This window comes from Lucilia sericata, unplaced genomic scaffold (genome assembly GCF_015586225.1).
Source record: "Lucilia sericata isolate MDLA Ls3-8-SP2 unplaced genomic scaffold, ASM1558622v1 Contig000184F_arrow, whole genome shotgun sequence".
In the NCBI taxonomy this organism is placed as follows: domain Eukaryota; kingdom Metazoa; phylum Arthropoda; class Insecta; order Diptera; family Calliphoridae; genus Lucilia; species Lucilia sericata.
Window position 1 is genome coordinate 447,093 of NW_023994212.1, and position 22,612 is coordinate 469,704.

General features: G+C 33.3%; 1 protein-coding gene across 2 annotated transcripts in view; it reads right to left on the minus strand.

The window, feature by feature from the left end:
- Positions 1–1,267: 1,267 nt before the first annotated feature.
- LOC119601660 (F-box/LRR-repeat protein 7) overlaps positions 1,268–22,612 on the minus strand; it is an 84,768-nt gene continuing 63,423 nt past the window's right edge. For both annotated transcript variants that reach the window (XM_037952750.1, XM_037952751.1), the window contains exons 3-6: positions 14,531–15,477; positions 2,721–3,560; positions 2,475–2,654; positions 1,268–2,402 (exon numbers count right to left, since the gene is read on the minus strand). In XM_037952750.1, the coding sequence (XP_037808678.1) occupies positions 1,867–2,402; positions 2,475–2,654; positions 2,721–3,560; positions 14,531–15,440 (2,466 nt within the window). In that variant the 5' untranslated portion in view covers positions 15,441–15,477 and the 3' untranslated portion in view covers positions 1,268–1,866. The remainder of the gene's footprint in view (positions 2,403–2,474; positions 2,655–2,720; positions 3,561–14,530; positions 15,478–22,612) is intronic.

The window sequence follows — 22,612 nt, forward strand, 5'->3', positions numbered from 1 at the left end:
TCAATATCGGTCCATGTTTTCGAATAGCTCCAAACAAGTGCACTCCCGAAAAACAGCTTTAACAGGCATAACTGTTTTAAAAATACTAGTATAACGATAAAATTCGATATTAATAAGTTTTATATGAGGATCGGTTCATAATTGACCCTACCCTCTATATAAGGACCCCTTAAGAAAATCACTATAACTCTCATTACTGGTATAAAGTTACGAATACTGCGGCGCACATCAGTTTTATGCGAACCAGACCCTCTCTACCAATTTTTTGGAGGATCGGCCCATTAATTATCCTACCCCTCCATATAAGGTCCCCTTCAGAAAATTACTTTAACACTCATTAATGGCTTAAAAATGCCAGTACAGCGATGAAATTTGACGCAAAATCGGGGATAAAATCCCTCCACCATATTCTATGTGGATAGGTCCATAATTGACCCTACCCCCCAGGTCCCTTTAGAAAATGACTTTAACGCTCATTATTGGCTTAAAAGTACGAGAATAGCGATGAAATTACGAGCCAAAATCTCTCTACCAAATTTTATGTGGATCGGTCCATAACTGACCCTACCCTCCATATAAGTTCCTTTTCAGAAAATGACTACAACGCTCATTACTGGTATAGCGATGAAATTCGACATAAGTAAGTTTCTTAGATGAGAAAACCTCTTTACTGACTTTTATGAGAATCGGCATATTATTGACCCTACCACCTATGTGAGGTCCCCTGCAGAAAATTACTTTAACGCTCATTAATGTCTTAAATATACGAGTAAAACGATGAACTTAGATACACATAAGTATTATATGAGTCAAAATCTATCTACGAAATTTAGTGAGGATCGGTCCATAACTGACCCTACCCCCATATAAGGTCCCCTTCAGATAGTTACTTAGCATAGTCTATAGTCTAGTCTATAGTCCAGTGTATCGCCTAGTATATATACTAGACTATAGTCAAGTCTCTAGTCTAGTTTAATGTCTAGCCTAAAGTCAAGTATATAGTTTAGTTGGAGGTCTATAGTCTCGGCTTTAGTCTATAGTCTCGCCTATAGTCTAGTCTATAGTCAAATCTATACTCTAGTCTATAGCTTGGTATATAGCATAGTCTACAGCCTAGTCTACAGCCTAGTCTACAGCCTAGTCTATTGTCTAGTCAATTGTCTAGTCTATATTCTACTGTATAAGGCCCACAATATGAAAACTATATAAATTTTCTTAAAAATAAAAATTCTTCTTTTGACATTACTCCGTAATAAAAAAAAGTTCGAAAGAAAATGCGAATTTTCAAAAATATTTTTTATTAGAAAATTTTTCGAAAAAAAATATTTGAAATATTCTTTTTGCAATAAAATCGACCCATGTTTGTTTCAAAATTCGGTGTCAGAACAATTTAAATATTATGTATTTCCAATAAAATCTTTAAAGACGGTTTCGCTATTTTTATTTGAAAAATATAATAATTTATTTATAAAGAAAACAAAACAAATGACAGCAGGCCTAATACAAAATTACTAATGCATTAAACTAAAAAAAAAAATTCTTTTAAATATTTTTTCGATTTTATAAATATTCAATACTTGATTTTTTGTTTAAATTAGAAAATTATAAAACTAAATTTAATTACAATTGATATAAATTTGTTTAATTTCTTAAGAATTTTAAATAATTTACAAACAATTTTTAGCTAAAAGAAAATTTTTGTTCTAAAATTTAAAAATAAAAGTTTAAATACTTTTTAAATTAAAAAAAAAAAGAATTCAAATAATTTTGCTTAAAAAAATAATTTTTCTTATAAAAAATAAGTACATATGTACAAGTAGAGGAGCGTTAGGATAGTAGGAGACTCTAAGTTAGTTGTTCTTTCTTTTAACAAAATCCCGGATTTGTATGCTCTATAATACAGCGTTTACAATATTTCTTAACCGCTCTATAGCCTTCAATGGATATTTGACAATCTTGTATATTCAATTGTTGCAGACCGCGACAGTAGTACGCTATACATTGTACGCCACGGTCGGTAATCATATCACAATTACGTAAACTTAATTTCTTTAAATTCGGACAACTTTCGGCCAGTGCTCTTAGGCCAGCATCACTGACATCACATTTACCAATATCGAGTGCCCGCAAACGTGGACATGAACGTGCCAGTACGGTAATGGAATCATCACTAACCGCCTCACAACCTCGGGCATTGAGGTAACGTAGTTTATAGCAACGTCTTGCTATGACTTTAAGACCCGCATCAGATACCCGATCACATTTGGCTACGGATAGATAGCGCAAAGCAGCCCCCAGTTTGGCCAATTCGTAGAGACCGAAATCGGTTATGTTAAGGCAATCGGAAACGCTTAGCTCCTTCAGGGCTATACAAAAACTTGGCACAAATTTTAGTCCTGCATCTGTTGAAAAATATAATATTTGTTACAAAATCTGCAAATCGGGAATATAATATTTATTAAAAGACCTCATACCTGTAATTTGTATGCAGCGTCTTAAATAAAGATACACCAGTTGAGGACAATTTTTGACCACAATTTTTAGACCCACATCATCTAAAGCTGTACAATCGGTTAAATCTAAATATTGTAATAAAAGTCTTCTAGGTGGTTCCAAATTCGGATTCGGTGTTATGGTATTAATTTGCGTGCAACCTTTAACAAAAAAGAAAATTTTATAAATAACATTCTAACGCCATTTTTCTAATTCCCTCAACTTACCCGTTACATCTAAATGCTGTACATTGGTGCATTTCGTCAAGACATCCACTAGAGCCTGATTGGAGACATTAACACATGTCTGCAGCTGCAGATGTGTTAATTCCGGACATCTACGGGTCAGCAATTGCAAACCCTTATCCGATATGCGACAACCATCGGCCAGCATTACTCTCTCCACTTCAGGGCAGGAACCATTGCGGGTTTGACCACACAATTGGCGAAAAATCATTTTCAAAGCCTTATCTCCATTCAGATGTTCCCCCTTTAAAGTAATAACTTTCCACAAAACCGGACGCCAGGCCAACTGTTCGAATCTTCGGCAAACCCGCGCTAAGCTACACAATTCACAACTATCAAACCATTGGAAAATTTTCAAAATGGCCTCGTCGGGCAAACGATCAAATAGAGGACCCGATCTAAATGGTCCCTTTTTCGACCATGGCGGTGGTCCCGTCTCTACATGTCTTCTTGCTATGGCCGCTGCTGCCGACATGGCAGCCGGTGGTGGATGATGAACTATACTGTGCGTTGTTATGGTATTCGGATGATGGCCAGTGGGTGAGGGTGATACCAAAGTGGCATAGCCCTGATCTAGACTAGGTGAAAATCTGCCTAAATTACATAAACCATCGGATAAACTTTTCACTTTACTGTGATGATAGCGCTGATCCAAGGCCAAATTCGATGAGGAGGAGGTGTTGTTATTTGAACTGGAAAAGTTGTCGATGTGATTCGATGAACTGAAGGCATTGGCGGGTGAGTTGGTGCGATTTAAGAGATAACGATCGGAACCACTAGTTTCACTGGGACTCGAGGCGCGATGGTGTAGCAGATGAGGATCTGTAAAAAATTAGGTGGATTAGAATTTAATTTAGCAGATTTAAATAAAAAGCTTAAAAACTTCATTCAGCTAATTTAAAAAACTTCATTCAGATAATTTGAAATAATGATTTTATAATTCAGCTAACAAAACTTCAATTCAGCTGATCAAAAATTTTAGAAAATTAAATATTTATCTTGTAAATAGCATACAAATGTTATTCAGCTAAGCAAAAAATGCAATTCAGCTAACTAAAAATGTTAAGAATAGTAATTTTATACAATTTAAAATCAAAATTTTATAAATCAATTAATGAAAATGCCATTTGTGAGGGTGTCTGCGTTGGTTTTAGTATAATTAACCTTGAATGAGAATACTGAATTTTATTTATTTTGATTTCTTTGTTTTTTTTTTTAGTTAGCCATGAAATTTTAATTTCTAAATATTCTTCAGAAAAAAAAAAAATATTTTTTTATTCATTTGAAAAAGTTTGTTGAATTGAATAGTTTGAATAGTCACTAACGTCTGTAATTTTATTAAAATTATTTATTCAATTATAAAAAAAAAAAAAGAACAAAGCCAAAAACTATCGGAATATTTGGGGCAAATTTTATCATAGATTCTTAAGGTAAGATTTTTATAGGATTGATGGTTAATATTAGTCTTAATTGTATTTTTTTTATGGTATAGATCTTGTTTCGTTTATTGGAGAGACATTGACTGCATTTCGTTGTATCAAACAATTGTTGAAAAATTGAAATCACTTCAAGACCAAAAATTTTAGAATAAAACTAGTTTGAAGGAAGGGAAGGTCAAGATTGGCAATTGGTTTGAATATTGCAGCGATTGTTGTGCATAATTTTTAAATTACGTCTTCCCTATAAGGGAAGATACAAACCCCAGGACAATCTACATATAAGGTGACCAGATCTTTAAATATTTTCATTGAAACTGCTTCCGAAGATCTGTTTGGTGAATTATCCAATTACCATCCAAATTGCTTTATAATTGATCATAACTTCAATTCAGTTTTTGTATTTTCACTTACGTAAATCAATAATCGCTTATTGTTTTCAATCCTGATCCAAAATTTCAATATTATAATTTACTTTTAAATCTGAATTCGGCTATTCATTGATTTTGCATGAAATTTCACTTAACTTAAATTACTTTAAATTTCGAAAATCTTTATTTTAAAACCAATTTTGGATCATATTTTGAAATTTAATCAAATTTTGTTATAAATTACTTATTTTGTCAAGTTAATTAGTTGAATTCATACGGTCACCTTAATTAATGTTTATATAAATTAATGTAAATCCTAAAAATATGCTACACTAAAATTACACTTAAAACACTTAGTCAATTCCAACACCTAATCACAATTCATTACCTATAATATGGATTGTATCTTAAATAGTTAATAAACACTTCAATTTTGATACAATCCATACATAATTATCTAAATAATACTATCCCAACTCATATAAACTATAATAATTGTGAGTGTTATAATAAACCGTCACCTGTCATCCGGCGCCTGCTGACATCGATAAACAAATGTAAGTTGGATTTTGATTTTATTGTTTCATTATCAGTCATTTTAAATCCACTCTCAATTTTAAATACACACATACATACTTATAAAGTAATATGAACAAAATTATCATTATATTAATTTTTCATTTTGCAACCAGAGTTGCCATTGTACATTAATTTGTATGTAATTAATATTTAATTTAATATATTAAATGTTCATATTATTTTTATTACAAAATCCCTAAATTTGATAATTTAATATTATAACATTTTGAATACAAAGTCACCTTATATCATGATATTTTCTTAAATAATTTCTTTTGAATAAAATTTCAATATAAAATTTCCATTTGCCTAAATTAAGGTGACCACCTTTGATTTTTTTAAATACATATATGTATGTAATAAAATTTAATTAAACTAATTCATTTAACTTTAACTTTACTTAATTATTATCATAATTTAATTTTAATAAATATTACAATATATAATTATAATATTCAATATGAAATCATAAATTTTGTTTATTATCATGAAAAGTTAAGTCAAGGGTATGGGTTAGGTTGATTTAGTTATTTTTTTTTGTTTATTTTTATTGGGCTGACAATCAACTCTAATATTTGTCAGCATGGAGGGAGGGCTTTGGAAGAGTGTAGCAAATACCATCAACAGCTACACTAATACCTTTACCGCATCTTCTTCATCTCTTGTCTTTGTGGATCATTTATTTAAGTAGCTACCTAAAGTAAAGTCTATGTAATTGATTCATTTATAGTATTTTTTTTTTTTGATATGAGAACACACCTCACCCCCCCCACCGACGAGCACGGCCGTAATATTAGGTAGCATCGTTCTCATAAACAAACCACCTTATGACAGAATCGTTACAGAGATTTTTAGCGCCCAACGTGGGGCCTCAGTTATCGTGTTTTATTATAATATTCTTGTGCAATTTTCATCCAGATGCTGAGGACTCTGAATCTTTTGTGGTTAATGATTTACACAGCAGACTCTTTTACTAGCTTCTTTTCACTTTTCATTAAACTTTTCTTACATTATTTTTCGCTGTGGACTTAATTGTTTATTATAGTTATGATAATCAATTCCCGGTCTGATATTTAGTGGGTCAAAAGTTTATCAGGGTTTGGGTTCGAACTTGAGAAGTTGTTCTGGTGGTTATCGGATTCAATCCTCGTTTGAAACTTTCCTTTTTCTTTCCTTCTTCTAATTCTATACTTTTTCTTCAAAATTTAATTTTCGTAGTTTGATCTTTTAGTTATATGGACTTAAAGTATCTGATTTTTTTTTATCGGTTACCTTCCTATAACGTAAAAATCAATCCCTAACTTCTGTTCTAGAACTTATAGTTGTTTTGGATTTGATTCTTTTGGCATTTGTCGAATGTTTCCAGCAATTATGAGTTTTCTATCTCTTTCTTTCTCTAACCCTATCTTTATTTTCTTTGCGGTATAGAAAGGTTTGTTTATCTTTAGTTTTATTTTGTTTCAGTTTTAGTTTTTATTTACCTTTTTGTTTTCCCTGTATACCCTACCTATAGACTTAACCGAGTAGTGATATACATATTTCGATATTTTTGTTACGTTTGCGATATTCTTTCTATAGTTATATAGTTTTGTAATTCTGATAGACATTTTAACATTTCTTATTCGGATATTCGATTTCACTTAGTTGAATTTTCTTTAATTGTCAAAAACCCCAGATTTTTAGATTTTTGTTGTTGTTTATATTATTATATTTATAATGCCTCTTGTGCGTAGTACTGGAAATATACCAGTAGAGGTAGATAGGGACACCGAAAACTTCCCGATTGATCAGGCAGCTGGTGGAGACGCTCAAACACCTGCTAATCCCATTCGAAGACCAATGACTCGTTTGCAAGCGCGTAGGGAGGCCATAGAACAGGAGAATGTTGAAGAAAATATTCGCCGTATAGTTGAAAATTCTTTAGAGGGATTTAGATCCGAAATGACAAACATGATTGCGGAAAGTTTTAGGAATTTGTCTTTAACCAATCGAGAACCAGTAGTAGGACTGGACAGATTAGTTCGGACTGAACAAGTAGCTTCGAGACGTACTGAACGCGACAATGGAGATGATGGAAGCGAAACATCGAGACACCATCATAATGGACGAGACAATCGCGAAGATCGACATTTAAATATAAATTTTGATAGAAATTCGGACAGAGTTCTGAATATAATTAGAAATTGGAAGGTTCGTTTTACTGGCGATTCGTCGGAAATTACAGTAGACGAATTCATATATAGAATAAATACTTTGACGAATGCAAACCTTAGGGGCGATTTCGGACTTCTTTGTGAACACGCCCATATTCTGTTCGAAGGCAAAGCCTTAAAGTGGTTTTGGCGATTTCATCGTAGCTGCGTTGACATGGACTGGGACGATCTATGTGACGCAATGAAAAGACAATATAAGGACGACAAAACAGACTTTGACATTAGGGATGACATATTACGACGGAAACAAAAACAAAACGAGACCTTTGACGAATTTTATGACGCAATTATGGTTTTGTGTGACAAACTCCGTACCCCTTTGTCTGAATACGAGTTGTGTGAAACTATACAACGTAACTTGAGACCGGAGATTAGACACGACATTCTACATTTAGAAATATCTCGTGTTTCTCATTTACGTCGTGCAGTACGTAGGCACGAGAAATTTGTGAAGGATATGGCATCGACCAATTTTAACAAACGGGATTACAAAAAGACACAGGTTTCAGAGGTCGTTGTTAATAACGACGAGGACAAAATTTTAGATGAGGATGATACCGAAATTTGCATGATAGTGAAGACGGGAAAATGTTGGAACTGCGACGAAATTGGTCACAGTTTCATAGACTGTTTGGAACCACGGACTATTTTTTGTTATGGTTGTGGTGCGAAAAATGTTTTCAAACCCAAATGTCCTAATTGTTGTCTCAAACGGGGAAACGTATCGAAGGATGTCCGTGCGAAAAAGGACGGGCATCCGAAGATAAATTGAATAGTTTACACAATAATGAACCTGACGAGTCTGATTTACCTGCTAATACAAATACACCTGCTATGACAAACCAATTTAAATCACCTGATAAGACAAATTGTACTGAAGCTTCACCTATTCATCCATTACGGAAACCCTATCACATTCGCCTAGAGGAATATAACATTGCTAGAGCTAGAATTTTTAACGAATCAGATAATGTACGATTACCAACTAGATCTAGTAGAAGGCTACGTGAGTTCTATAAGAATAGGAAACAACTTGGCAAGCACACAATATCATCTTTGGTGAATAAGGAAAATGACAACCGACCTTACATTAAATTAAACTTGCGTAATAGGAACTACTTTGCACTGTTGGACAGTGGAGCTAACGTTAATGTCATAGGAGGGGAATTATGTTCGGAAATAATTGAATCTGGTGAATATAAACGGAGTTTTGGTAATGTTAGGACAGCTGACGGCCAACGGCAGCGTTGTTATGGTACAGTGTTTATAGAAACAGGTTACAATGATCAGGATAAAACGATAGCATTTTTGTTAATACCGTCAATCACCCAGGATATTATATGTGGCATGGACTTTTGGGAAAAATTTAACATTCAAATTGTCACATTACGTTCTGTTAGTGAAATCGTTTCTGACGAAGACCCTGATAAAATTCCCTTGACATTATCACAGAAACGACAATTACAAAACGTTGTTGAATATTTTCCTAATTCCGAAAGAGATGGTCTGGGTTGTACTACATTATTAGAACATAACATAGACACTGGCGACTCAAACCCCATCAAACAGAGATATTATCCAATTTCACCGGCAAGGGAAAAATTGTTATGTGGTGAGATAGATCGCATGTTGCAGTTAGGCGTTATCGAAGAATGTCCAACATCTCCTTGGTCATCACCTGGTGTTTTAATTGTTAAACCAGGAAAAGTACGATTTTGCTTGGACAGTAGAAAGTTAAATTCCGTTACGAAAAAGGTCCATATCCCATTCCCAACATAGACGGACTAATTTCGAGACTTCCTCCAATTTACTATATTTCCAAAGTGGACTTAAAAGATGCATTTTGGCAAATCAAATTGGACGAAACCTCAAGACCGAAGACAGCGTTCACAGTCCCTAATCGGCCCTTGTACCAATTTACAAGAATGCCGTTTGGATTGTGCAATGCACCACAGACAATGTGTAGACTAATGGACCAAGTCATTCCGTATAATTTAAAGACGAACGTTTTCGTTTACTTGGACGACTTACTGATAATTTCGAAAGACTTTGACGAACATCTAAAACATTTAAAGGAGGTGGCGACACAACTTCGGAAGGCCAATTTGACAATAAATGTGAAGAAGAGTAGTTTCTGTCTACGTCAAGTCCAATATTTGGGTTATGTCGTTGGTGAAGGTGCATTGAAAGTGGATCCCGGTAAAGTTAGGGCAATTTCCCAATTTCCAGTTCCTAAAACTGTTAGACAACTTAGACAATTTCTTGGTATGTCCGGATGGTACCGTCGATTTATCGATGATTATGCTACCATTACATTTCCTGTGACAGAATTATTGTCGAAAAGAAAAGCATTCGTTTGGACAGAAGAGGCACAAAAGTCATTCGAGACAATTAAAAACAAATTGACATCAGCACCCATTTTGGTACACGCGGACTTTAATAAACCCTTCATAGTCCAATGTGACGCTAGTACTTTTGGTATTGGAGCTGTTCTAGCTCAACTGGACGATAATGGCATCGAAAGGCCAATTGCATTCATGTCCCAAAAATTGAACAAGGCCCAGAGGAATTATTCCATAACAGAACTGGAGTGTTTGGCTGTCATTTTGGCAATAAAAAAGTTTAGGGCATACATTGAGGGTCATGAATTTAGGGTGATCACCGACCATGCCAGTCTCAAATGGCTCATGAGACAAAAAGATTTATCTGGTCGATTGGCAAGATGGTCACTGAAATTACAAGGTTTCGACTTTACCATAGAACATCGAAAAGGTAAAGATAATGTTGTTCCAGATGCTTTGTCGCGTTCCTTTGATGATGATGAGACGGTTGCCGAAATCGATTTACAGATACTACCCTCTATTGATCTGAATTCACCAGCCTTTGACTCACCTGATTATACGACATTGCGTGACGAATTCTCTAAATCATATTTACCTGATTATCGTGTAGTTGACAAATTTATATACAAGAGGACAAATTTTACATCAGGAAACCTCGACGAATCTGATAATTGGAAATTATATGTTCCTCGAGAGTTATGTAAAGACGTTATTTTTCAGCTCATGATGTTCCAAATGCAGCTCATGGTGGTATTGCCAAAACTGTACATCGAATTCGACAATATTTCTACTGGCCTAAATTAGTCGCCGATGTCAAAGATTATGTTTTAAATTGTTCTTCGTGCAAGACATCGAAAGCTCCAACAACTTCACTTAAACCACCTATGGGTCAAATGGTGGAGACTGTAAGACCTCTACAACGGTTATATATTGACATAATTGGACCTTTTCCACGTACTAAAAATGGAAATATAGGAATCTTAATAATATTAGATCATTTTACAAAATTTACATTCTTGAAACCCTTGAGGAAATTTATAACGAAACCAATTGTCGAATATCTTCGGAACGAAATATTTTGTTGTTATGGTGTTCCTGAAGTGATAATTTCAGACAACGGAAGCCAATTTAAATCATCAGAATTTAAGAAGCTGGTTGACAAATATGGTATTGAACATCAATTTACTGCAATACATAGTCCCCAATCGAACGCGAGCGAAAGGGTAAATAGATCAATAAATGAAGCTTTACGTTCTTATTGTCGTAATGATCAACGCCAGTGGGATGAGTTTTTACCAAGTGTGAATTGTGCTATCCGCAGTAGCATCCATCAAACTACAGGACGAACTCCTTACGAACTTTTATTCGGACAGACAATGATAACGCATGGACAGGACTACAAAATTTTACGGAACTTGAAACTTTTAGAGGAAACGGACACTGAACTGGAAAGACAGGACCACTTTACATTACTACGTGACTCTATTCGGACAAAGATTAAGGAGGCTTATGACAGAAACGTCAAATCATACAACCTAAGATCTCGAAAACGCGAATTTAATATCGGTCAAATAGTCATACGCCGAAATTTCGTCCAAAGTTCTTTAGCTGATAATTTTAATGCTAAATTGGCACCTATAGGTGTTAAAGCAATCGTACGGAAAAGAATTGGCAATGTAAACTATGAACTTGAGGATGTACACGGTGGTCATACAGCAGTTTATCATATTAAGGACATATGGGTATGATTTTTTTTTTTTTTTTCTTTTTCAAATTCCAAAACACCTTGTCACCTTTTTCAGATAAAATTCTGCAGCCTGCTTTGCTTTTCATCTGTTTTGTGAGGGTGTCTGCGTTGGTTTTAGTATAATTAACCTTGAATGAGAATACTGAATTTTATTTATTTTGATTTCTTTGTTTTTTTTTTTAGTTAGCCATGAAATTTTAATTTCTAAATATTCTTCAGAAAAAAAAAAAATATTTTTTTTATTCATTTGAAAAAGTTTGTTGAATTGAATAGTTTGAATAGTCACTAACGTCTGTAATTTTATTAAAATTATTTATTCAATTATAAAAAAAAAAAAAAAAAGAACAAAGCCAAAAACTATCGGAATATTTGGGGCAAATTTTATCATAGATTCTTAAGGTAAGATTTTTATAGGATTGATGGTTAATATTAGTCTTAATTGTATTTTTTTTATGGTATAGATCTTGTTTCGTTTATTGGAGAGACATTGACTGCATTTCGTTGTATCAAACAATTGTTGAAAAATTGAAATCACTTCAAGACCAAAAATTTTAGAATAAAACTAGTTTGAAGGAAGGGAAGGTCAAGATTGGCAATTGGTTTGAATATTGCAGCGATTGTTGTGCATAATTTTTAAATTACGTCTTCCCTATAAGGGAAGATACAAACCCCAGGACAATCTACATATAAGGTGACCAGATCTTTAAATATTTTCATTGAAACTGCTTCCGAAGATCTGTTTGGTGAATTATCCAATTACCATCCAAATTGCTTTATAATTGATCAAAACTTCAATTCAGTTTTTGTATTTTCACTTACGTAAATCAATAATCGCTTATTGTTTTCAATCCTGATCCAAAATTTCAATATTATAATTTACTTGTAAATCTGAATTCGGCTATTCATTGATTTTGCATGAAATTTCACTTAACTTAAATTACTTTAAATTTCGAAAATCTTTATTTTAAAACCAATTTTGGATCATATTTTGAAATTTAATCAAATTTTGTTATAAATTACTTATTTTGTCAAGTTAATTAGTTGAATTCATACGGTCACCTTAATTAATGTTTATATAAATTAATGTAAATCCTAAAAATATGCTACACTAAAATTACACTTAAAACACTTAGTCAATTCCAACACCTAATCACAATTCATTACCTATAATATGGATTGTATCTTAAATAGTTAATAAACACTTCAATTTTGATACAATCCATACATAATTATCTAATAATACTATCCCAACTCATATAAACTATAATAATTGTGAGTGTTATAATAAACCGTCACCTGTCATCCGGCGCCTGCTGACATCGATGGATAATAAACAAATGTAAGTTGGATTTTGATTTTATTGTTTCATTATCAGTCATTTTAAATCCACTCTCAATTTTAAATACACACATACATACTTATAAAGTAATATGAACAAAATTATCATTATATTAATTTTTCATTTTGCAACCAGAGTAGCCATTGTACATTAATTTGTATGTAATTAATATTTAATTTAATATATTAAGTGTTCATATTATTTTTATTACAAAATCCCTAAATTTGATAATTTAATATTATAACATTTTGAATACAAAGTCACCTTATATCATGATATTTTCTTAAATAATTTCTTTTGAATAAAATTTCAATATAAAATTTCCATTTGCCTAAATTAAGGTGACCACCTTTGATTTTTTTAAATACATATATGTATGTAATAAAATTTAATTAAACTAATTCATTTAACTTTAACTTTACTTAATTATTATCATAATTTAATTTTAATAAATATTACAATATATAATTATAATATTCAATATGAAATCATAAATTTTGTTTATTATCATGAAAAGTTAAGTCAAGGGTATGGGTTAGGTTGATTTAGTTATTTTTTTTTGTTTATTTTTATTGGGCTGACAATCAACTCTAATATTTGTCAGCATGGAGGGAGGGCTTTGGAAGAGTGTAGCAAATACCATCAACAGCTACACTAATACCTTTACCGCATCTTCTTCATCTCTTGTCTTTGTGGATCATTTATTTAAGTAGCTACCTAAAGTAAAGTCTATGTAATTGATTCATTTATAGTATTTTTTTTTTTTGATATGAGAACACACCTCACCCCCCCACCGACGAGCACGGCCGTAATATTAGGTAGCATCGTTCTCATAAACAAACCACCTTATGACAGAATCGTTACACATTCAGCTGATTAAAACTGATTTAAAAATAAAAAATATTTATTTAAATGCCATTCAGCTGATTAAAACTGATTTAAAAAAATATATTTATTTAAATGCCTAATTTTGTAATTCAGCTAGGAAAATTGTAATTCAGCTGAGCAACAATCATATTTTAATGTTAAAAATAGAAATTTTCAATGAGATTACAATTCAGCTAAACAAGAACTTAATTCTGCTAAGTAACATTTTTGATTTTTATTAAATTTCTTCAATTTGGCAACCGAAAACTCAATTCAGCTAACAAAAATTGTTGAATAATACAATATTGTTGGTTAAATTTCATTGGTTTCACAATTCAGCTGAACAAAAACTTAATCATCTATAATATTACAATTCATCAAATAAGTTTACAATTCAGCTAAACAATAATTTTATTCAGCTATGTAAAATTGTTGAAATTATTGATGTTTATATATATATATTTTTTTTTCATTCAGCAACCGAAAACTCAATTCAGCTTACAGAAATTGTTTTATAATACAATATTTTCGTTTAAATGTAATTAATTTTACAATAGTTTTACAATTCAGCTGAACAAAAACTTAATCATCTATAATATTACAATTCATCAAATGAGATTACAATTCAGCTAAACAAGAATTTAATTCAGCTATGTAAAATTGTTGAAATTATTGATGTTTACAAATCTTTTTTAATTCAGCAAACCGAAAACTCAATTCAGCTAACAAAAATTATTAAATTATATGATATTTTTGTTTAAATTTCATTAGTTTTACAATTCAGCTGAACAAAAACTTAGTTCATCTAATGAAATCACAATTCAGCAAAGTAAAATTTTTCAAATTATTAATTTTTATAATTTTTTTTTCTGAATACACTCAATTTACAAACACTTACCTTGCAGTCTCTCATTGGCATCACTAAAATCACACATACTCCGCAGACCATCTTCCAGATAATAGCGCTCACTCTGATAATTACTAGCCTCCGAACCCAATGGCAAACCTCGTATGGCATTACCCAAATATAAAGCATCCATTTTCTTTTCCAAATAATATTGAGCATTGCGACCATTGCCATTAGTAGAGGCCCCCACCGGTACAGTACCACGACCATTTTGATGGCGTGTCAAGCGACTGTTGGTAGTGCCAGGAGCAGCATCACTTGAATCCTCTGTATCGGCACTATTACTATGTAGTACATAGGCACTAGGCCCCCGTTCATGGCGTCCATATTGTATTAAGTGTTCGAGGGCTAAAAAATTACGCTGTTGATTGGCATTAACGCCCACACATAGATTTGATCTCTGCTGCTGTTGGACCGTACGTCCTACCGAGGCTGAGCTGGGCAATACCGTGGAACCATTTAAGGGATGCTGTCGTCCTCTCAATTCAAAAGTGGCTGCTTTATGCTGTATAGGCTGGGGTTGATCTAAAGAACTTTGTGACGATGATCGTGAGAGATCATACAATTGAGCAGTCACCTGCCTTTCTTGTGTGGTATTTTTGGCACTTTGTGTTGAATCCTCTAAATCTCCTCTCAGGCCATCGACAGTATCTCCCTGTTGCGAAACCGAGCTGGTGTGATAAATGATATCCGTATCGGTGTCTATACTAAGATCGGGAGATTTACGAGACATTTGATAAACTTGAGGATCCAGAGGACTTGAACTTAAGGGATGATGAAAGGTAGACTGATGTAGACCATTCAAAGAGTCCATCACCGCATTGCTAGTACGTCCCAACGAGGCCAACGGACATTCTAAACTTGTAGGCGCTGCAGCGCGTCTAGCTGTTTGATGAGACATTCTTATAGAGTTGCTTTACAAGATTACTCCATTAAATCTGCAAATAAAGTAATAAAAAAACGAATGGTTAAAAAAAGTGCTATAAAACGTTGGCAGTGTTTTCAATAATTTGTTAAACAAATTGCATTACATATGTTAAGCTGTTTATTTTTAAAGGAATTTACTAAATTAAAAAGTCATTACCAACCGTAAGAGGAATAATAATAAAAAAAGAAAAAAAATGGCAAAAAACTAAGTAAAGTAGTAAAAGAAAAACTACTCAAGGAGTACGAGTATGAAACTAGCATGAGCAGGCAATTGTGGTAGTTTTGAGAAGAAGTTGAAGAAACAAAATCATTTAAATCTGTTTTTTTGTATTGCAGATTTTGTTGTTGTTGTTATTGCTGCTTTTTAGAAATGTCTTCTTAAGATGCCAACTCATAAATATTAAACTCTATGCATATGCACACCACACTTCCTAGTAATGCATCAGGCAATAAGGAAACAATATATTGTATCGATATCACTTTTGACACTTTCCAACGACAGCTTACTAAAAACAAGATCCAAAATGTTCTTCATATGTGTATGTGTGTTTATGGAGTGTAAGTAAACTGTTGTTGCTGCTGCAGCAGTTGCTGATGTTGGTGATGACGACGATGATTCTTATTGCTGCTGCTTAAAAAAAATATGGCGGTTGGCGGATTTTTAGACCTAGCACTATGGGGCTGCGAAAGTTTTTTTGGGCTTGGAATTGCGAAAAGTTTCCTAGACGAAAATAATATTTGCGAAAACTTTTCTGTACGAAATGTTTTCCTTGAACTAGAAATGAACTAGAACTTAACTAGAACTGAACTACTGAACTAGAACTGAACTAGAACTGAACTAGAACTGAACTAGAACTGACTAGACTAGAACTGAACTAGAACTGAACTAGAACTGAACTAGAACTGAACTAGAACTGAACTAGAACTGAACTAGAACTGAACTAGAACTGAACTAGAACTGAACTAGAACTAAACTAGAACTAAACTAGAACTGAACTAGAACTGAACTAGAACTGAACTAGAACTGAACTAGAACTGAACTAGAACTGAACTTGAACTGAACTAGAACTGAACTAGAACTGAACTAGAACTGAACTAGAACTGAACTAGAACTGAACTAGAACTGAACTAGAACTGAACTAGAACTGAACTAGAACTGAACTAGAACTGAAATAGAACTGAAATAGAATTGAACTAGAATTGAACTAGAATTGAACTAGAATTGAACTAGAATTGAACTAGAACTGAACTAGAACTAAATTAGAACTGAACTAGAACTGAACTAGAACTGAACTAGAACTGAACTAGAACTGAACTAGAACTGAACTAGAACTGAACTAGAACTGAACTAGAACTGAACTAGAACTGAACTAGAACTGAACTAGAACTGAACTAGAACTGAACTAGAACTGAACTAGAACTGAACTAGAACTGAACTAGAACTGACTAGAACTGAACTAGAAACTGAACTAGAACTGAACTAGAACTGAACTAGAACTGAACTAGAACTGAACTAGAACTGAACTAGAACTGAACTAGAACTGAACTAGAACTGAACTAGAACTGAACTAGAACTGAACTAGAACTGAACTAGAACTGAACTAGAACTGAACTAGAACTGAACTAGAACTGAACTAGAACTGAACTAGAACTGAACTAGAACTGAACTAGAACTGAACTAGAACTGAACTAGAACTGAACTAGAACTGAACTAGAACTGAACTAGAACTGAACTAGAACTGAACTAGGAACTAGAACTGAACTAGAACTGAACTAGAACTGAACTAGAACTGAACTAGAACTGAACTAGAACTGAACTAGAACTGAACTAGAACTGAACTAGAACTGAACTAGAACTGAACTAGAACTGAACTAGAACTGAACTAGAACTGAACTAGAACTGAACTAGAACTGAACTAGAACTGAACTAGAACTGAACTAGAACTGAACTAGAACTGAACTAGAACTGAACTAGAACTGAACTAGAACTGAACTAGAACTGAACTAGAACTGAACTAGAACTGAACTAGAACTGAACTAGAACTGACTAGAACTAAACTAGAACTGAACTAGAACTGAACTAGAACTGAACTAGAACTGAACTAGAACTGAACTAGAACTGAACTAGAACTGAACTAGAACTGAACTAGAACTGAACTAGAACTGAACTAGAACTGAACTAGAACTGAACTAGAACTGAAATAGAACTGAACTAGAACTGAACTAGAACTGAACTAGAACTGAACTAGAACTAGAATTGAACTGAAATAGAACTGAACTAGAACTGAACTAGAATTGAACTAGAATTGAACTAGAACTGAACTAGAATTGAACTAGAATTGAACTAGAATTGAACTAGAATTGAACTAGAATTGAACTAGAATTGAACTAGAACTGACTAAACTAGAACTGAACTAACCTAGAACTGAACTAGAACTGAACTAGAACTGAACTAGAACTGAACTAGAACTGAACTAGAACTGAACTAGAACTGAACTAGAACTGAACTAGAACTGAACTAGAACTGAACTAGAACTGAACTAGAACTGTACTAGAACTGAACTAGAACTGAACTAGAACTGAACTAGAACTGAACTAGAACTGAACTAGAACTGAACTAGAACTGAACTAGAACTGAACTAGAATTGAACTAGAATTGAACTAGAATTGAACAAGAATTGAACTAGAACTGAACTAAACTAGAACTGAACTAGAACTGAACTAGAACTGAACTAGAACTGAACTAGAACTGAACTAGAACTGAACTAGAACTGAACTAGAACTGAACTAGAACTGAACTAGAACTGAACTAGAACTGAACTAGAACTGAACTAGAACTGAACTAGAACTGAACTAGAACTGAACTAGAACTGAACTAGAACTGAACTAGAACTGAACTAGAACAGAACTAGAACTGAACTAGAACTGAACTACTAGAACTGAACTACAACTAGAACTGAACTAGAACTGAACTAGAACTGAACTAGAACTGAACTAGAACTGAACTAGAACTGAACTAGAACTGAACTAGAACTGAACTAGAACTGAACTAGAACTGAACTAGAACTGAACTAGAACTGAACTAGAACTGAACTAGAACTGAATTAGAACTGAACTAGAATTGAACTAGAATTGAACTAGAATTGAACTAGAACTGAACTAAACTAGAACTGAACTAACCTAGAACTGAACTAGAACTGAACTAGAACTGAACTAGAACTGAACTAGAACTGAACTAGAACTGAACTAGAACTGAAATAGAACTGAAATAGAACTGAACTAGAACTGAACTAGAACTGAACTAGAACTGAACTAGAATTGAACTAGAATAGAACTAGAATTGAACTAGAACTGAACTAGAACTGAACTAGAACTGAACTAGAACTGAACTAGAACTGAACTAGAACTGAACTAGAACTGAACTAGAACTGAACTAGAACTGAACTAGAATTGAACTAGAACTGAAAACTAGAACTGGACTGAAATTGAACTTAGAAATTGTAACTAGAACTGAAACTAGAACTGAACTTAGAATTGAACTAGGAACTGAACTAGAACTGAACTAGAACTGAACTAGAATGAACTAGAACTGAACTAGAATCTGAACTAAGAACGGACTAGAAACTGACTGACTAGAACTGAACTAGAACTGCACTAGACCTGAACTAGAAACTGAAACTAGAACTGAACTAGAACTGACTAGAAACTTAACTAAGAACTGACTAGAACTGAACTAGAACTGAACTAGAACTAACTAGGAACTGACTTAGAACTGAACTAGAACTGAACAGAACGAATAGAACTGAACTAGAACTGACCTAGAACTGAACTAGAAACTGAACTAGACTGAACTGAACTGAACTAGAACTGAACGAAAACTGAACGAGAACTGAACTAGAACTGAACTAGAACTGTAACTAGAACTGAACTAGAACTGAAACTAGAACTGAACGTAGAACTGAACTAGAACTGAACTAGAACTGAACTAGAACTGAACTAGAACTGAACTAGAACTGAACTAGAACTGAACTAGAAATGAACTAGAACTGAACTAGAACTGAACTAGAACGGAACTGGAACTGAACTAGAACTGAACTAGAACTGAACTAGAACTGAAACTATAACTGAACTAGAACTGAACTAGGACTGAACTAGAACTGAACTAGAATTGAACTAGAACTGAACTAGAACTGAACTAGAACTGAACTAGAACTGAACTAGAACTGAACTAGAACTGAGCTAGAACTGAACTAGAACTGACTAGAACTGAACTAGAACTGAACTAGAACTGAACTAGAACTGAACTAGAACTGAACTAGAACTGAACTAGAACTGAACTAGAACTGAACTAAACTGAATTGGAACTAGAACTGAACTAAGAACTGAACTAGAACTGAACTAGAACTGAACTAGAGCTGAACTAGAACTGAACTAGAACTGAACTAGACTGAAACTAGAACTGAACTAGAACTGAACTAGGACTGAAAAGAGCTGAACTAGAATTGAACTAGAACTGAACTAGAATTAACCTAGAACTAAACTAGAACTGAACTAGAACTGAGCTAGAACTGAACTAGAACTAGAACTGAACTTGAACTTCACATCCCCAACCCATAGTGCATTCACAAAACTACCATATAGCTATAAGCAATACAAAATACACACACAAAAAAAGTCAAATTAAAAGAATGAAAGGAATAGAAAAAAAATCGTTAAGCCTTTTTTAAAATGCATACCATTTGTGGCTGGTTGGCTAGTGATGTTTGGGCTAGGCTTTAGAAATTGCTTTATTAACTTTAAAGTTTTAAGCTGTTCTTTGTGGACTTGTAAAGTTTTGAAAAATGAACGCATTTCCGTTTCCCTCTGCATAGCTATTATAAAAATTTTTTGTACACATGGATGACGTTAAGTTTATATAAACGGCAAGGCTCGATGACTATTTGGCCGGTTAGAATCTTGGTTAACTTTCCTCCTCCTCCTGTTGCTGTCTACCGAGTGTTGACATTCCTATTGTGAATGCTACACTTTAAATGAGAATTTATATGCCATTAGTTTTATAGATCTAGTGTGAAATTCTTTGTTTGTTTATAAATGTGTGTACACAAGTATATTTCTTTTAAAAGCAAAGTTGTTTTTTTCTTTTTTTGTAACCAAGGTTTTCTTTTAAGAATATTTCTTAAATTGTCACACAAACTCTAGGCAGGCGAGTAGACAGACTTAACATACGAACATACATTAAGAAAGTCTTAGTAGATGCGTAGGCGTAGGTGTTTGTGGCGGTGGATACTGGTTGAGTAGTGGAAGCGAAAAAAACTATAACATCAAACTATGGATGATTGCTAACTAAGAGTTGTTGCTGGAGCGATGTTTGTTTATATATTATTTTCTTATTTACTCGTATGTTTAAATAGAGAGAAAAAAATCTGGTGTCCATACAACAAATGACTTAAGATCGTAAGATTAACGTGTGTGCAGTGGTCTGTAAACAGTTCGAGAAAAGACATTAAGAATGTACTTAAGCTAAAAGCGTATAGGTTTAAAATTTATGGTTAAATGTTTTGAAACTAAAATTGATTTTAAATTTTATTTTGTATTTGTAGTTTACTGTGGTGTGATCTTTTCTTTATAAAAATGTTATGATGTTGACCATATAATGTAATCATAACACCTTCATGTATTATTCTTAGAAGGCAGTTAAATTGGATAAATATTGATAACATTGTAATTTGTTGAAATTCAGTTCTAGTTCAGTTCTAGTTCAGTTCTAGTTCAGTTCTAGTTTAGTTCTAGTTTAGTTCTAGTTCAGTTCAGTTCTAGTTCATTTCTAGTTCCGTTCTAGTTCAGTTCTAGTTCAGTTCTAGTTCAGTTCTAGTTCAGTTCTAGTTCAGTTCTAGTTCAGTTCTAGTTCAGTTCTAGTTCAGTTCTAGTTCAGTTCTAGTTCAGTTCTAGTTCAGTTCTAGTTCAGTTCTAGTTCAGTTCTAGTTCAGTTCTAGTTCTAGTTCAGTTCTAGTTCAGTTCTAGTTCAGTTCTAGTTCAGTTCTAGTTCAGTTCTAGTTCAGTTCTAGTTCAGTTCTAGTTCAGTTCTAGTTCAGTTCTAGTTCTAGTTCAGTTCTAGTTCAGTTCTAGTTCAGTTCTAGTTCAGTTCTAGTTCATTTCTAGTTCAGTTCTAGTTCAATTCTAGTTCAGTTCTAGTTCAGTTCTAGTTCAGTTCTAGTTCAGTTCTAGTTCAGTTCTAGTTCAGTTCTAGTTCAGTTCTAGTTCAGTTCTAGTTCAGTTCTAGTTCATTTCTAGTTCAGTTCTAGTTCAGTTCTAGTTCAGTTCTAGTTCAGTTCTAGTTCAGTTCTAGTTCAGTTCTAGTTCAGTTCTAGTTCAGTTCTAGTTCAGTTCTAGTTCAGTTCTAGTTCAGTTCTAGTTCAGTTCTAGTTCAGTTCTAGTTCAGTTCTAGTTCAGTTCTAGTTCAGTTCTAGTTCTAGTTCAGTTCTATTTCAGTTCTAGTTCAGTTTTAGTTTAGTTCCAGTACAGTTCTAGTTCTTGTTCAGTTCCGGTTCTGTTCTAGTTCGGTTCTACTTCTTATCTGCCAATGGAATTTGTATTATTTACAGAGCACAGTTATGAGCGCTATCGACACTAGAAGAGGATTGTAAAGTAATCACTATAAAGTGTTTTAATAAATTTTCTTTAACAATACCAAAAATAAAATATAATTTAAGTACAAAATATGTATATTAAACGATAATATCAAACAACTGTAAACCTTGTTTTCGCCATTTACAAGGTCTACTTTGCCAATAGCAAAATACCCTCTGTCTACCCACATTAACTACTAACATATTTTATTACTCTAACTCTCTCGCTCACACACTCACACACAGATTCTTTAATTCTCGCCTTTTTGCTGTTCACAGCAATAAAGATTGTCAATGATTTGACAATTATCTGATTTTTATTCACTTCCATGAATCTTATATTCTATCTTTTCTGTTAATCTGTTATTATGAATCAAATGAAATTGCATCCCCCTTAAAGATCGATATTATTGCAACACGGTTAGAGAACGAGAGAGTGTACATGTGTGTGTGAGTCTTACAAAGTGTCCATCGAAAAGTTTTCATTCATCCACAAATCTTTTATCTTAATAACTACAAA